General features: G+C 32.5%; 1 protein-coding gene across 1 annotated transcript; it reads right to left on the reverse strand.

The window, feature by feature from the left end:
- Window positions 1-10,575: 10,575 nt before the first annotated feature.
- Window positions 10,576-13,509, reverse strand: LOC125609229 (myrosinase 4-like). The gene is made up of 13 exons (XM_048780374.1): window positions 13,264-13,509; window positions 13,084-13,144; window positions 12,876-12,934; window positions 12,709-12,784; window positions 12,536-12,613; window positions 12,359-12,446; window positions 12,000-12,243; window positions 11,784-11,902; window positions 11,418-11,629; window positions 11,267-11,298; window positions 11,088-11,184; window positions 10,874-10,982; window positions 10,576-10,804 (listed from the first exon to the last, which is right to left on the reverse strand). The coding sequence occupies exons 1-13, from the start codon at window positions 13,462-13,464 to the stop codon at window positions 10,633-10,635; spliced, it is 1,548 nt and encodes a 515-aa protein (XP_048636331.1). The 5' UTR covers window positions 13,465-13,509; the 3' UTR covers window positions 10,576-10,632.
- Between the last annotated feature and the right edge of the window lie 5,725 nt (window positions 13,510-19,234).

Here is a 19,234-nt window from a genome sequence, read left to right on the forward strand (position 1 = left end):
GCATTTTATAAGAGTTACGTTTGTCGAATTGGTGTAAATTCAGATTTATTTGGCATATTTTAGTATATATCCTCTACATATTTACTGAAACAATAAAACATATGTGGTTTGTATGTGTATGATGTGGCCTCATTTAATTTGGGTGATGTGGTTTGTATGTGTGTGATGTAGCCTCATTATTATCTATATTTAATTTAAATGATGTGACATTACTTTCTTCCTTTCACCTGCTATTTGTACGGGAGAGGGTTATCACCAGATCAAAAGAGACATAATTGTTACTTACCTAATTATGTTAAAATCATAAGCATGCATTTAATTTCACTTATGATTTAGGTTATTCAGCAAATAAACCCTAATTAATATAGTGTATGTCAGAAATATTGAAAATTTAAATAAATTTAATAGTCCAACCTAAACTATTTATAAGTACATACACAGTAGTGCTTGTGTTTTAATAGTATTGATAGGAAATTTTATACATATTCGTCGTCTATATTTAGGTTTAATTTTGGTGATTGAATTAGTGTGGGTTGTGATCCGATGATGAGAATACAACTTTTGACCAAAAGAGTACAGATAGAGAACGAGGCTGGCATGATTTGCGAGAGAGAGTGATGCGAAACAAATGGTCTAATCAAGATAACCGAATCCAAAATGGACCAATCTCCTCCGCCAAATGTACGATGAGTTCCAAAAGATGAAGGTTTGTATGACTGAAATTTTTGGAGTCTTGAGGCTACCATGAATCATATGGTGGGGATAGTGAGAAAGATGAACACTGGTGATGGGGGAGCCAGTGTTGGTACTGCATCCCGTTCCGCCGTTCGTCACGAGCCGTTTGGTCTTACACAATTTTATCGCTCGATCAATCAAAGACAGCACCACCAAAACGCAGACGAGCTCGATCAACTCGGATCAGTCACCAACATCACACTTTCTGGAGCAAAAAACAACACATGCACAAGAGGAAGAGAAATAAAATATCACCAACAGAGAAAAAGGAAGCAACAACAAAACATTTAGTCTACAAGTCAAGTGTTTGCATGAATGTATTGGCAAGGACTTACCAACTGAAGCAACTGAGGACAAGGTTGATGTTGAATGGGTGAGTATTGATGCGAACCAAATGGTCCAATCAAGATAACCGAATCAAACCATAGACTTGGTTAAGAAAATATGAGGTGTTTCCTAATTTCCTAGTTTCAGTTTTAATATTTCCTTGAATATAGGAACTTGATCTCCATATCTCCATTTATCTAGTTATGCAATTATGTTTCCTAAGTTTTACTGTTTTCGGATTGTTGAACCATCCACTACTTTTCATTGTTTAAATATAATTGTTAAACTTTTCTCTAAGTCTTTGGGATCCATCAGAGAGAAATGATTTGCGACAGAGAGAAGCAAAGATCTCACATGGTTGGGTCGTGGTGAGAGAAAGCACAGGAAAGATCGAACATGCTGAATCGATTTTTGATGAACTGATATGTTCTACGTAGGTGGAGATGATAATTTGAATTTCTTAATCTGTTATTTCGTTTTTTTGCTTCCTATCTCTCTTCATGAAGCCAAAAATGCTGATTCGTATATGTTGGTTGCAAAGAAGGCAAGAATAAGATGAACGAGTGTTTCTTCAAGTCCAAATAATATGGGTATATAAATCAATACTATTAAAACAGGAACATGTCCAATTGATATTAGTTGAGTCCAATTTAAAATTTTAATGATACATGCTTTTTAATGTAACTGCATATATATTGTGGATGTAACCACCACTTATCTTCCCTAATTATCGGCTGCTACTTTTTTATAACTGCACCCATATATTTTATTTAATCAAACAAAAACAGAAATTTGGTAAAGATGCGGGATAACTAATAATGTATCTATAACTATATTTTTATTACGGTTAATACCCCCGTAACACACATTGATAACTATAAAGCTACCAGCATTTTTTAAATGTGTTAAACCCAATATGACATTGATAACTATGCGTTCACGTGCTCAATAGTAACATCAACCATAATCTATTCTATTAAAAGAGAAACATTCTGAAAAAATCTACTTATAACAAGTTTACTGCACCATTTCATTTAAGTAACACTTATTTGGTTTACCATCTATTAGCCCAATAACAAATTATAACAAATTATAACTGTATGTTTAGCTAACTATTATAACCGTATGTTTACCTAACTATATTTATTTCGCCACATATAAACCACTAATATACCAACTTTATATTTGACAGACCAAAACATGTTCTACACGATAAAGTAGAACACAATACATGTTATACACAAGACACTAATACACTATTATATAGTTCATTCATTGAGTAAATGAATACGTTATTCATCGATTTGTACAATGATAATATCACATTTATTCCTCTTTTAGACCCAAACGACAAGATGTCAATACTCTCATTCAATTGAGAGAGCAGATTATACCCTAACCTTAATGAAATAACACATTCATTCTCAATCTGCCAAAACATTAGTGCTTAAATAGTTATATATCCAGTCCATCTTTTATTATTTCATTCTCATCTATCAAAGTTAAAGTCTGTCTTTAAGAAATCGGATAAATTTTATAATAACCACGTTTTCCTCACTATTGTTAGAATATGTTACCAAATATTGTTACTAATTTTAAAAAGGATTTAATCATTATTTTATTAATTTACAAATTTTGTATTAACGACCATCTATATTATTAAAGCATGATCCTATTTTTTTTTACCTTAGCATGTCCTTTTTTTACTTAAATTGCATGTTTCATTAAGTGCAATCAAGTAATATTAATAACACATTTATATTGGGCCATTTTTTGGATCCAGCTCACATCAGATCTCTCTTGAGCCATTTGGACCGATTAAAAAATCAGATCCAATTCTCACATTTTTTTTCTTTGAAACCATTGAGTCGAAGTTCAAATAATTTTTTTTCAACTATTATTAATTATTATTTTTTCTTTTCTTATATAATTTAAGCATTCATTAAAAAATTGATTTTTTCATTGAAAAGTATAAATCTTTATTAAAAGTATATAATTTTTTTTATTAAAATATTAACCACATAATAAAATTAATTTATCAGAGTTATACCAACTTAATTCATTAAAGAAATAAAGTTTAATTTTTAAACATAAATAGTCATTTAAAATGAAATACGATAAATAAAAATAAAAAATTTAAGTCTTTTATAAAATAAAACACAAATATATAAAAATATGACATTTACTAAATATTTATCAATTAAAAAAAACTCGCGCTTTAAAAGCGCGGGTCAAAATCTAGTATAACATTATAACTGGTTCTTTTTGTAACAATAGGTCAACATGGACATGTTCATATTTGATTACAAATAGAATATGAAATCATACTCACTCACGTGAAAGTTAATATTACGGCGTCTTCAACCATAATATTATTGGGTTTTTTATGACTACGAAACATCAATATACGTAGTTTAGCTTACAAAAAAATATATATATACGTAGTCCATATTTTATAACTACGTATCACTACGAAACATCATTCTTTCTTTTGCTAATAAATATAAATACTACATTTTATGAGTTACAATTGTTAAAAACAATCTCCAGACCCCAATAAAAATATAATAAAAATGTGCTATTTATATTTGATTTACTAACGACTTACATACGTATACAAAAAAATGATGGGGACATGGAGCTAAACCACAAATATGTTTATAAAACAAAACAAAGATCAGAATTATAAATGGATACAGTTAAATGAGAAAATATATATAATAATTTTTCCAAGAAAAAAACAATATATACTTTTTAGTTTTGATCACCATTTTCTTCATTAAAATTAAACGATATAGTAAAAGCATTATCACAATTAAAAAAATTACAAATCATATAGTTTATTTAAATTATGTACCATTAAAAATATATCAAAAGTTGAATCATTTTAAAACAAATATAATCAGATTTATATGGATTTTTATCTGGTCAACCAGTGTCGGATTGCGAGTTAGTAACAGACTTTATGATTTTTACGGATTTATCTGGTTTTTAAATATTGAATTTTAACTAAATCTGAACCATAATATATATGGGTCACCGAATTTACCGGTTCGACCGCGGATCTAGATCAAATACAAAAACATTGGTAAAAACTATGAAAACCCCTCCAAATATATATTATTGATTTAGTCTAAAATATACCGAGTAAATCTTATATCTCATCAATTCAACAAATTTAATTCTTATAAAATGAATAAGAAATATAAAATGATATTGTGAAATAAGAATATACGTACAAAATCTAAAATAATAAATTGATAAATTATGTAATTTTAAATAAAAAATATACACGTCCTTTTAAAGAGCGGGTCAGAATCTAGTTGTAAATTATATGCTAGTAGTAAAATATACATTGGCCGAGTGGTTAGTATACTTTAACCTTGTTCGTGGTTCAATTCCTATACGCAATAGTTTGTTTTTCTTTTTAAATCAGAAATATTTCTCAAGGCAGTATAAAAATATTTAAGAGAAAGTATGTATAACCTCTTTTTATATATTGTACTGCACAAAGATTAGTGTAATGGAAATAAAACTGTGTCGACACTTCTTATGTCAGGCACTAATGAAATATTAGTCAAAGTAGGTTTTTGTAACACGGTAAGAAGTTCGGATATGAAATTCAAACAAATATTTAGTTCATATATGATTTTTCACTTACTTTTTGTTTGGGCGTGAAAAAGCATGACCAAAAATACACGGATTGAAATAGACTTTTTTCCGGTCCATTGAACAAAAAAATAAAATTAAAGTCGTAGAGAAACATTGATTAAATAATCCAATAAAAAAGAACAAATATCAAAATGATCTTGATTTGTATTATTAGACAGATTTTGAAAAGCAGACCCTGTTTGACTAAGACTACAACTTTATCTGCCTTAAACAAGCTCCAAAACATTCTCATCACTTTATAATTAGTCTTGAGCTCCATCATCGGCTTGAAAAAAAAAATTCTGAAAAATAAATTGGTAAATACTTTAAGCAACAAAGACACATAAAAATAGCAATCTCCATATCAATTTGGTGTCGTATTTTTCTATATGCTTCATAAGAAACTCATCATTGTATATCAATTTCACCTCCTCGTCGATTGAGTTTTCATGAAATCGAGATTTAGAGATGGAGAAGATTAATGTCAAAATTAAAAAAAAACGAGCCGATCAGAGAAATTAACCGATCAATGAATCATAATGAAGAGACGAAAAACAAAGATTGATTAAAATTGATGATTTGATTAAAAACCAGACACATTAGCAAAACTAACAAAAATTTAACGCTAATTCAAAATAAACAGTTAGCACTTTAATGATTCTGAACAGAATCTGATGACTAAAGCAAAATGGAATCACAGTAAGGCCAATATATAAAAAGAAGGTCGTAGATTACAACCGGAACAAAAGACGGACATTAAGAAAACAATAGTCCTACACCATGAGATTCATGCGGGCAGCGTACTGCCGAGGAAGGAACGATAAGGTTGGACACAAAACATAGTCGAAACTAAAAGATAAAAAAACAGGAGGAAAATCCTAAACTTACGGCGACTCCAGCTCGAGAAACATCTTTGCACTTGTCTGAGAAGACCAATTCCGAGACCCTCGGCATTTCTCTTGGCCCGCCTCTAATCTGACAAACTAATTCAGCACATCAGTCCGGATCATTAACGATCGGACCGCTCTTGGAATAGCGAAGTTCCATGCGATCAGACATCGCAACGAGGCTGCTTCGGAAGGGACACAACTATTCCTTCGAGTGCTCGCTTTGCAGCCTCGGGGACCATTGTATGTACGATGTTCGGTCTCTCAAGATCTTCTCTAGTAGGAGAAGGAGACGCGAAGGTGGAACTGAACCCTCAGCAGGATCTTCCTGACTCTTCTCGACAGGTTCGTTTTACCTTCTCTCAGCAGATATATTCTCGGCAGCCTTCTCCATTTATCCTTACTAGAATTCTTCCGTCTTTCCTCAGAAGGATTCTCCTGGTCAGTTTCAGGAAGTCCTTCCTGGTCTTCCTCGACTATTCAGTTGATTGATCGTCGTCTAGTCGACTATTTACCTTTGCAGAGTGATCGGCCTTTGAAGTCTTTGAAGATTTGCTCTTCGTCTTCTTCTTCTTAGACCGTCCTGGTCAATCTGGTTGGTCTCCACAACCGGGACCGGTTCCGCCAAGGTTCCCGACGCCATTTCGTCAAGGACCTCCATGGGGTTTAGATTCCCTAAGTCCAGCTAAGCATCCAAGACACCACTATAACTTGGCAGGTCCATTGCCCATCGGCAGCCTTAGTCTCTTCCCGCTAAATTCCGCACAAGGGATAGTCGACGGTCAATAACTGCAAAATATCACCAAGTTTAACTCCTCGGCCGAGGAAAGTTTCTTGAGGGAAATTTCTCACTGAAGCAAAATACCTTTAGCTATTCGCCTCTGTTTTTTTTTGAATCCCGCTTTGTCAAACTTTGGGCACTTCTGACGACTTAGAGCAGCAACCTTCAGAATGTCCTCTCAAAATTTCTCTGGATATGCGGTAGTGCAAGGATTCTTAACTGCATAAATAAAGCAAGACGGTAGCAATTCACGACTAAATCAGATGACTCCACTTCGACCAACTATCAAGTCGAGGACTCTACAGCACGCAAGAATCATCAATTGGCGGTACTTTGAAGATCGCCTAATCAGCCCTGACATAGAAGTAATAAAGCTGCAAGGTGTGCTTCGTCGAAGACCTGCCACTCAAAATGTGAAGTTTCAACATCATATTCACAGAAAAGCCTATTCGAAAAAGATTGGGTCTACGCTTCTCCTCGAACATATGAACGCTCATGGATACGTCAATTTCCGTAGCCAGAACCATCCGTACCAGTGCAATCTTGATCGCTCCTGTCACCAACTGGGTCATCACGATGGCTCAGCGGGAGAAATACGATGTGATAAGCCAAGGTATTGGAAATTATAGTTTCATATCTTTGTCGAAGAGCGAATAGTACACGCACATGTACCCAATCGGAGGAGTCCACGGACGCTGGTCTCTCTTCGAAATTCTGAATGTGATGCCAGCAGGAGCGTGACATTTCCTTAGCATATCCGTCACACTCGAAATGTCGACCATGTGGCTGAACGTTTCCCCAGTTCTGTCCCTCTCGATTGACAGACAAAAAATATCTAAAGAAAGTGCAGGAAACTCCTCAAAGGTCTTGCTACGATAACAGTTCACCGAATAGTGGGTTGATTTGCTATAGGGTTTTCACTTAAACTTCCCTTGGCACCATCTACGATGATGATGGCATTTTTCTCGGTGCCATCCATGAGGTCTTCCTCATCAGGTGCAGGATGACCATTCCTATAGGCCCTAAGATGCTCCTCGAAATAACAAACTAGTTAGAGCTGATCGAAATCCAACCGACAATATCCCTCAGAGCATTCTCAAGAGGCCTTCCCGTCTTCAATAGGCTTGCGCCGCCTGAATGATCTCAATCCAGGCTCGGAGTAGTGACATCGTCCTTATCGGATATTGAAAATTTTTAGATCGAAGACATTTCTTCTACACGAACAAGTGATGAGCAGCGAGCATATCGGAAAAATCACCCAAATAGCAGTGGCTGCCAGAGAAAATACACGAAAGCAGAGAATAGATAGAGAGAGAGAGAAAAAATACCTTTAAACATGGAGATATGTGAAGAACCAAAGGTAAGAACACTTATTTATAAGAGGAAGGGTGTGATTCTCGATGGTGAAAAAATATTAGGCCTATGGGTCTAGAGAGCCTCCTATTTTCACACATTTTAGGTGCGTTGATTCCACTTCTTAGAGTAAACCGGCATCTAGTTTAGATCAAAAGATCGATTGACAAGAATTGAATTCAAATCAAACCGTAACCACATTAGAACTGGACTAAACCGGGTTCTGAAGTTTATCCCGCTTAATGAGAAGGATCGTTCAGCTGACGGAAGGATAACTTCACCAACTACTCTCACTACAGGAAATGTCAGTATTAATAGCATCGGATTATAGCGTTTGTCAATTTGAAATGATATATTTGTTGTTGTGGGAAACAAATTTTTTTAGCCGCGTAAATGTGCTAAGTGTTGGCACCTTACCATTGCAGAACCAAAATTAAGCGCTATAGTAATTGTAAAATATTGATCAAAAGTACATTAAATTAACCATTGACCAGTCCACTCTTCGATTTTGTTGTTTAACTCTTCTTCTTCTTTTTTTGCTTTTTTGTCACAAAATTTGACTATTTCTTCACTTCTCATAAAACGAAGAATTCTCCTAAAACGAAAACCTTTTTGTTCATTGTTTTCAAAAAATTGAGAGAGTTCTCTTGAATCAAAGATTATCGAAGAATCAATAGGTTCTCATTCAATAGTAGCTTCTTTGTTCTATCTCATTGATTTTGGGTTTCGATTCTTAGTTTCTGATTTTGGGTATCGATGTGGAAGTTTGTGATTTTGGGAATCAATTTTTATTTTGGGTATTGATTCTTAGATTGTGTAAACATGCATGTGATTTTGGGTTTCGATTTGTGATTTTTGGTTTCGATTTATATTTTGGGTTTCGATTGAATCTGTTTTTTGATTATGAGTTTCAGATATGGCGAAGACAAGAGGAGGAGGACAAGTAGGTTCTCGTCGTAGTAGACATAATCTAGGCTTGGAGGTAGAAGATCTAACATCAGAAGTTTCTTCTGCAACAACATTAAAGGTGAATAAGAAAAGAAAATCAAAGAAAGTGGCTTCCCCAAAAAAAAATGTAGTTGTAACCAAGAGAAGAAGGGGTAGAAAGAAGAAAGTGGCTGCTCAAGATGATGAAATAGAAGATATAACACCGCATAATGATGAGGTAGAAGATGTAACACCACAAGATGAGGAGGTAGAAGATGTAAAACCGCAAGATGATGCTGATCACACTGAGAGAGCGATGTCTGAAGATGATAAAGAAGATTCTGAGATAGAAGGAGAAGTTTGTTTGACTTGACATGAACAGAAAAAGGATAAAGAAAAAGCTTCCAATATGGAAGAAGAAGGTGAAGACGTAGAGAAAGAGAATGACGACAATGAGAAAGAGAACGAAGAAGAAGCTCTTAATATGAAAGAAGATGGAGTTAGCAATGCTCAAGATGATGAGATTCCTAGTATTGAAGGAGTTCAGCTACCAGAGGATGAAGTGAAAGAAAAGAATAAAAGAGGACCAACAAAGATCCGTAGAATGGCTGAAAATCCTAATGAAAAGGTTGCAGTTACATTCACTGACTTTGGTGATCATGCTGGACCTGGTTCAGTAACACTATCATCTTTTCTTGGTCCTCTTGTGAGGGAACATGTTCTGGTAACACCTTTTGATTGGAAAAAACTTGATGCAGTGACTAAAGAAACAATGTGGGAAGAAATTCAGGTTTGTATATATATGTTTTGTTGAATCGCAAGATGAAATTATAAACATGTTTGACATTTGCTTATTTTGATGCAGAGGAGGTTTAACTTGCAAGTAGACTGGCAGAAAGCTGTTATTTTCAAACAGTTGGGAAGTTTGTGGAGGGCTGGGAAGTCAAGACTAGTGCCACAAGTACGTGCTGCAAAAACTGCTGCTGAGAGAATAGATTTAAAACCCAGCAACATCCGATCCATTCAAGTGTGGAACTCTTAGGTTAAGAGTAAGAATACCACAACTTTCACGGTAAATTATCTACAACTAAGTAACTTTCTTATTTATAAGCCATGTCTTATAGATCTAATCACATTCATATTTATATTGTAAAAAATAAGTAACTAGTACAAAAAGCTGAGAAAAAACCAAATCTTTCACACCACTGGCTGCAAACGAATGTTTCGTTTAGCTTATGATAGGGTTGCATATCTTTCACTATTTATATGCAACCCTAGCCCGACAATTGGAATACTAGACATAATATATCTATCTCTTTAAGACAAGAAGCTGGAAGTCTGAAAAGCAGAGAGCCTAACGTTGTTGGAATTTAGAAACGAAAGTCAGTAATAGTCTCACACCTTATAAAGATCATAGAAACCACAAGTCACCCGCACTTACGATTCAGTACCTTTCTTGTTACACGAAAACTCAGCCGGAATATTCCTCTGCAGAGTCCATATGTGAGCATTCTTTTTGTCAAACTTAAATCGCTACCAAAAATATAAGCAAAAGCATTTTGGTTTGATTTTTCTCTTGAATTAGACAACATCTTCATGTGCCTATTTTGTTATTTAAACTGATTTAATTTTTGAAATGTTACGCTTGAGTACGTAGAAGACACGTAGAGTATAAAATATGAACGGTAAAAGCTATATATAATTTTTATTTATTAATTTATGAATTGCCAGAAATCAAGACCTGGTTATTACAACTGTATTAGAAACACATACACATCACGTAAAATTTATTAAATAATTATAATAAAATAAAGCCAACAATACATAGAGTACAATAATTATTAGATTCAATAGGTTGGAAGTACATTAATTTAATTATATATATATACACACACAAATATATATATATATATATATATATATATATATATATATATATGTATGTATGTATGTATATCATATCGATTCCTCTTATTGTTTGATTATGAACTTAGAAAACCATTTTCCAGAATCTTTTTCTCTTCTATCAGCAGGATTAGTGAAATTGACCCAGTTCATACCAAACCGGAGAGTGTAACCATTTCCGAACTCGTAGTTGTCCATTAATGACCATGCAAAATATCCTGCTACGTTGCATCCATCCCTAAAATAAATTTGAAATAATGTTAACCACTTATAATTCTCAAAAGTATGTCAAATAAAGTTAACTCACTCGATAGAGCATTTTAGACATGAAATATGGCTGCAATGATTTTGAATTCGTCCATTATCAGCAAGAGCATTTGGCAGGGTTAAGTTTCCCATATCAAGATCTCCAATTCCTGTAAAATTTAACACAATATTTCCAAATTAAACACACACACATATTTCTATTTGTTTAAACATTGGTCAAACATATTTGTATTGGTATGATGATATGTAGGTACCGTTTTCAGTGATGTAGGTAAGTGGGTTTCCGTATTTGTTTTTGATATAATTTAGAATCTGACGGAACCCTGGAGGGTAGTAGACGAAGCTAGGCGCCTGTAAACATATCAGAAGGAAATTCAAATAAACGCTGTGATCTCTTAAAAAATGATGATTATAAATTTAAGTCGATAGTTACCTGAACACCAATAGGTACTCCGTTGCGGTAATCTGTATCCAAGTAGAGAGAAATATATGAGTTTAGAAAATTTACACTCACACACACACACACATATATATATATATATATATATATATATATAATATAAGAAGCACAATTTTTTACATACATCCAAGTGTAACTCTTGGATCGGTTATGACACTAGGTTTTGTAGAAGGAGGTGCATTGGTCGCGTATTGTGTAACATAATAGTTCAACCCTAGAAAATCAAGTGATCCTTTGACTAACTTTGATTCTTGAGGTGTGAATTTTGGCAATCTAGGTCCAACCATCTGTCGCATTATCTTTGGATATCTTCCATAAACCAATGGATCCAAAAACCTTCATACATATATATATAGAACAAAAATAATAAATTAAATACTGCAAGTATATTTGTTACATTTGAACATTATAACAAAAGCTTTATAGATGTGTATGTGTTCGTGAATATTCATGTGATCTGAGAATCAATTTAATTGAAAAATATATATACCATCCAACGAAGAAATCAAATGCCCGCTTTGCAGCAGCCGTGTCACGAATGCTATTTTCGTTTAATGGGGTGAACCATCTCCCGATCAAGGTCGTTCCTATTTTACCACCATGCAATTTCTGAATGCATAGATATTTTGGATTATAAGTTACATATACTACATACAAATCATCTTGGAAGGAAAAAAATCATGAAATATTTGGTAAGTATATGAACCTGATATCGTTTTCGGTATAATGCTACAGTTTTTGCATGAGCTAGAAGTTGGTTATGTGCAACTATATAAGGCTCAGTTCCAGAATCTCCTCCAAATTCACAGCCAGTGCACCGTCCAGGAGGATACGATCCGTCTCCATAACCTTTGCTTGCGAGAGAGTAAGGCTGGTTTAAAGTGATCCAAAATTTGACTCTGTCTCCGAATCTCTGAAATAGAAGCTCGGCATAGTTTTTGTAGTCCTCTCTGCTCATGTATCATACATATTAGATAAAAAGATAGATCTTATGTAATGTACATAAGTAACATAACCTAAGACAAAGAAAACAAGTTTAAGATAAATATTATTTAATGCACTTACACTATGCGTCGACTCAAGAAACCTCCATACTCATCTTCTAGAGTTTGGGGAACATCCCAGTGGAATATTGTTACGTACGGTTCAATGCCTTTATTCACACAACAAAAATTGATACATCGGACAATTAAAACTTGATAATATATGTATCAAAAATACAAATTTATGTAATATATTTACCATTTGCTTTTAACTCATTGATGAGGTTATTGTAGTATTTTATCCCGTTTTCGTCAATCCCTCCAGTCAATCTTCCCTCTAAGGGTAGAAGCATATATGTAATCATAAGATTAGTTAAAATATAATAATAATAATAATAATAATGAAAATTTAGTCTTATCAACTGCGCTTACTTGGTAAGATCCTTGACCATGCTATTGAGAGTCTGTATGCTTGAGCCTTCATTCTTTTCAGTAATTTGACATCCTCCTGTTATATGAGAGTTCCAGAGCTCAGTTACATTTCTGAAATGGAACAAACAACATGTATACACACACATTCATCATGGATAGCCTCTTACCTTGTAAAGATCATACGAATCACAAGCAAGGTCTCCAGAACTGTGGTCTGGCACTTTCTCTGTAAATATATAGCAGATCGAAATATGAGTATATATAACTTCTGAGTGAAATATTCCCATCCGTTATTTATATACTTAACTTTCTCTACATCAAGGTGAATGCTAATTAATTATACGGGAATTTTTTTAATCAATGATGTATTGTGACCTGGATATCTATGAGTGAAATAGTCCCATCCGTTAAGTGCTCTATGTGAAGCACCTTCGATCTGGTACAAAAAAAAATCATGCAGGCCGGGTTAAAGATTATTCGTATATTTGGTTGATGAAAATAATCTTGATAGATCCCTATGTCTTATTAAAAGGTCAGTTTCAAAGATATATGTACCTGGTAGGCTGAAGTAGCCGCACCAAAAGTGAAGTTCTTTGGAAAACTAGTTCGGTTGAATGTAAGTGGATTGTCGCAGTTGAACGGTTCTTTAGCCTTACAGGCCGGGTTACAAACATTTTTGCTACTTGAAACCGCAAAGAGAATGATAAGAATGGTTACAAAGAATTGAGCTTTTTGACATTCCATGGTTGAGAACATTGTGGTTTTTGCTCTCTTTGGTTTTTAGCTAAATTTGCTTTTTGTTGATGGATGATGACTAAATAATGAACTTGGAAGGGTTTATATAGGAAGGTTTCCGTGCATGAGAATTTGCATGGGGTTTGAAGTTAACTCGTTACGTACGAATAAATTTTTTTTTTTTTATTGCTGGTTTTCGTACGAATATATGCAATGATTTTTAACCTCCACGTTCTCCACCTCATGACTCGCTGGCTATTTTCTGAAGTAAAATTTACATAATACGATCATAACAACTTTCCAATTTGTAGAGTGTTATTTAAGCATGGATAATCGAGTTGTTAATACAAGAAATAGGGGTTTTGATTGCAGTTGAGAATAATGTATTTAACATTTGTACCCAAAAAAAAAAAGTTGAGAATAATGTTTTTTTCTTTCTTTTCTTCTATGTCTGGCATACGTTATTTTTAGATACCATTTGTGAAAATGCAAAAACTATATTTGGTTGGTCCAGTTTTAATTATGCAAACTAGATATTAACCCGCACATTCGTGCGGATATATTTATATTTTTAAATTAATATTTAAAATATAAAATATGTTATAAAGATATATATCTAATATCAATTTTATGTATGTAATTTTTATTTTGAAAATTTATATTTGTTGAAATTTGTTTGATGATATTGTACAAATCATATATTAATGAAGTATTTTTGTTTATTTATTTAAAATGCAAGATCAATATTAATAGTTCAATTTTAAACATTATTTTTATATGAATTAATAAAAAAAATTATTAGCTTCTTTGTTTAGAAATTTTTATTTTCGAAATATTTTTATGTGAATAAATTAAATTATTTTTGTTATATTTTAAAATATTATTTTATTTAATATTTTATATTTCAGTTTAATGTTTTTATTTTTACTAAACATATCAACATAAAATGTTACAACCAATAAAATATTATTTATTTTGTTTTATATAAAAATTTAATTTGATAATTTAAAAAGAATTGGACTATACTATTTAATTTTAAAATTAGTTACTGGAATATATAAAATATAGTCTACATTAAATATGAGAAACAGTCAAATGATGATTACCTAATGACAATATATTTATGTTTTTTTAGAAATGTTATTGTTTAGATATATTTATTTTTTGTTAGAAAAATATCATATATGAGTAATTTTAGGATGTTTAGTTAAATTTCTAATGAATGGTCTAACATAGACTTGTGTATGGTAGATAAAAAATAGGACTCTATTTTAATAGAGTAGATGCTTTTTGGAAACGTAGTATACATAAAATTTTCAGTTTCAAACGTTATGCATAATTAAGGGGCGAGAAATAATTTATTGTCCCTTTCACCCTCGTTTCACTTTCTATCTCACTCCATTTCATTTGTTTCCAAAATTCAAATAAATCCAAAATTCTAAAACCTAAATTTTAAACACAACCTCTAAAACTCAAATATTTTTTATTTAATCTAAAATTTTCATATTTTTAAAAGTTTAGATAAAATATTAAATTTAAACTTTAAACCCTAAACTATAGATCTACATCATACCTCAAAAGAATCATATATCCTAAACTCTAATTAAAATCTTAAAATTCTAGTTTTTTAAATTACTTAACTTCAAATCAAAAATAATATATACCAAACAACAAATCCTATGTTTTGGATGTTGGCGGTGTGTTGCATAATCTCGGTAGTCTCTTCTCCAAATCTAATGTTTTTGCAATTCATGGAGGCAGGAAGTGGTGGTCCTGAGTAGGCGCGTTTCTTTGACGTGCAAGCTAGTGAGACGCTATCTCTGGAATTTACGATGAATCTTTATCATCGTAAAGTTTACAAGAACGATGAAATGTCCGTTACAACCGGTAGTTTATGACAATTTCGATAACATTATTATTTTTTTCGTAAAATCCATTTACAATGAATTAACGATGATTTCGGTCGTCGTAAATCATATGTTTTTTTTGTAGTTATAATTTAAATAAAATATTGCTAATGTGTTGTTAAATTAATATTACAAAAATATAATTTTGTTCATATACAGAACACCAAATCTGAGTTCGAATATGAGCATATGTAACAATGCTAGTATTAACCAGTATTCGTACTAACCATGCTATGTAAACATGAAAAAAATACAATGCTTGTATTAACCATTAAGTTACAATCTTTGGTTTGACCAAAAAAGATGTTACATCTTTTGTGTATTGCAGACGTTATGTATACATATTAATGGACCGCGTTTTGCGAAAGTTGTTTGCCATTTTTAATTTGACTTTAATATTTTTTAGTTAACATTGTTTATGCTGTAAATTAACTCTTGGAGTTGCTAACTGTATCCATAGATTTTTTTTATTTTTTTATTCAGTTATTAGTAATAGCCTGATGGTGGCTAGTTCTCGAGAACAGAGTTTATTTGATATTGGTTAGGTACTTAGGCCTTTAAAGTTGACCTATATTATTTAAGAACATGTGGTTTGTATTGTGCATATTACGAAATGTAAATTTGTTGAGTAAGTGGATTTATTGACACATTAATGGAAGTAAACAAATAATATATTTTGTTGACAAGAAAAAAATACAAATAATATATTTTATTAGTTGTTTACGTAAACGTGCGGTGGCTTGTTCAAGCTCAAAATTTCCTATGCATAACAAAAGAATACCATAAAAAGGTTCAACTGTCGCACAAATTGTTGGCCAATAGTTAGAGGTTGTGGAGGCCCTTCTTAGCGATCATTGCGATAGAAATATTCCTGAAACCCTTTTATGTAGTGTGCTTATTTGTTATCGTTCTCAAAACATTTTGCAAAATAAAATCCGTAATAATATTCGATATTTACCAACAAATAAAATTAAGAAACTAAAAACCTAATTTAAGGATGAGGATTGAGGAGGACGAATATTTACCCTAGTATTACAATAAATAAAGACATTGATTCTTTAATACTTAATAAAAATCCTTATGCATTTACAATTATTTAATAAGTGATGAAATAATATACGCTAGAGGAAAAAATATCATTTATTACTAAAATTTACGAGGAGAAATGGTCGTTGTAAATTAACGATGATTTTTAACAAGTAGTTTACGTGAAAAAACTAACTCGTTGTAAAACAGAAATAAATTTATGTGAACAAATATTTATGGTAAAACACATGTTAATTTACGACGATTTTACGATGAGTGAAAATATTTTTTTTTAAAGTCGTTCTAAAATGAAGAGTAGTTAACGACGATAAACTTTACATTTGTTTAAAGACGACGAGTAAAATTGAAATAGTTGGTAGGCTATACCTAACTTATTTCTTCATAAAGTCGTTGTTATACTGAAGTAAAAGACTTGTAATTGTTTCGTTATAAATCTGTTGTTAAATTCATACCTACCATTGAAGAAAATTTCATATACATATATATATGACATTCTCTTGAGCCTAAATTTTTTACCTATGATATTCTTTTGAGCATGGAAGACACAAAAAAAAAGAACATAGAGATGTGAAGGAAAAAATGTCTAGTGATGGCAATATATACGAGTTACGAAGTTAGATGTGTACACACAAATATTCTGAAACGAGAGTCATGAAGGAATTTTTCAATGGGCTAGAGATATTCATGTTCTATGCTTGCTGTATCCCGATCACACATGAAAACGGTAAGATGTTATGTCCTTGTCAGAAGTGAAAGAATACTAAATTTCTCGTGATAAAACTGTATGGAACAGCTTGGTAAATAGAGGTTTTACATCACATTACTATATTTGGTTTCAACATGGAGATGGTTATGGTGGGAATAAATTAGTAGTAGTAATAGTAATTTTAAAATGCTGGTAATAGTGATCAAGAACCAAATCATTTGCGTAATGAAAATGAGGAGCAAATGATTGATCATGATAGGGTTCACGACATGGTAACATATGCATCTCTAGAATTTACTACAACAATATCTGATGAAACTGAAAATTTTGAAGAACCTAACTTAGATGCAAATTTTTTTAATGAAATGTTAGATGTTGTGAATTATCTAATCTACACTGGTTGTAGAGAAGGTGTCTCTAAATTGTCTCTATCAGGTGGGATGATGGATATTAAAACTAATCATAATTTATATAAGAATTGCATGTATGCATGGGCCGAATTGTTTAAAGAGTATTTGCCAGAGGACAACGTGTCAGCCGATTCTTTTTACGAGATTCATAAATTGGTTTATAGTCTTGGGTTGCCTTTGGAGATGATTGATGTTTGCATCGACAATTGCATAATCTACTTGAGGAACGACAAGGAACAAGAGTGTTACTTAGGAAAAAAACCACAATTTAAACCGCAAAGACGTGTGCAGAATAGGGTACCGTACCAAAGGATGTAGTATCTATCAATTACAAACATGTTGAAAAGATTATATCAATCCCAAAGGATTGCTGAAGTAAGAAGATAACATGCTGAACATGTCTAGAAGGATGGAGAGGTCACTCATCCATCAGATGCAAGACCATGAAAACATTTCAATACGAATCACCGCAGATTTCCCTAGAAATATTTGAAATGTTTATCTTGAGTTATGCACATATGGATTCAGCCAATTTGGAGTATTTGCAAGAAAATATTCGTTGTGGCCAAGTCATTCTTACGCTGTACAACGTACCACCAGAGTTGTGCATGAAACGGAAATTTATATTCTTGAGCATATTATTCACTAGTCATAAACATCTAAACCGGTCACTAGATGTTTTTCTACAACCACTGATAGATAAGTTGAAGAATTTATGGTCAATAGGATCCAACACATATGATTGTTAAACAAAAACAAATTTTACGATTCGAGCAGTTCTCATATGGACCATAAGCGACTTTCCGGTATATGGGACGCTATCTGGCTAGGCTATCACATGAGAAGTTATCTTGTCCATATTTTCTTGCTATGACATATGAGTTTCAACTGAAACATGGTAGGAAGACATGTTTTAATTGTTAACCATCCGTACTGAAGAAACAAGACATTGTTTAGGAACAAAAGAGTTGTACGCGACACTCCTCCTCCACATTTAAGTTGAAAACAAATTGAAGAGCATATTGATTACTACGGTGCTGAAAAAACTACTTATCGTGGGGGTAATCGGCATATTCATGGAAATATGCTTGATTATTATGGAGTTCATCACAATTGCCATAAGAAGAGTAATTTTGGGAGTTGCCATACCAGAAAGACCTGTTTTTGCATCCAACCTTGATGTTATGCATATAGAGAATGATTTTTTCGACAACATCATAAACACAATATTTATATTCCAGTTCTTATATTCAGACTGTCATCAAAAGCAAAGACAACGATGTTAAACTAAGTGGCATCATAAGTCAAGTTCCTGATGGCTATGTTTCAAATCTCACTATATGTGTTGAACAAGATCAATATTCACATGGATGATGAGTCATGATTGTCATGTGTTTATGCAAAGTCAACTTCCATTTGCATTTGCTGAGCTGGTTCCAACAATTATACATGAACCGCTTGCAGGTGAAATATTTTTTTAAATACCAATTAATAACATATTTTTTACTTAGTAACTAACTACTAATATATTTACTTTTGCACTATACAAGTTAATGAAGCATTTTTCAGGGATCTAAGCACACATATGTTAATTGAAAATGTCATCCAACAACTCAATGACAAACATTATGATTTTATTGTGCAACTTAGAGAATATATTTTCTTTGTTTTTTATGTCATGGAACATCTCATAGTCCACCTTTCATATTAGATATAACAAG

This window comes from Brassica napus, chromosome A5 (genome assembly GCF_020379485.1).
Source record: "Brassica napus cultivar Da-Ae chromosome A5, Da-Ae, whole genome shotgun sequence".
NCBI lineage: Eukaryota > Viridiplantae > Streptophyta > Magnoliopsida > Brassicales > Brassicaceae > Brassica > Brassica napus.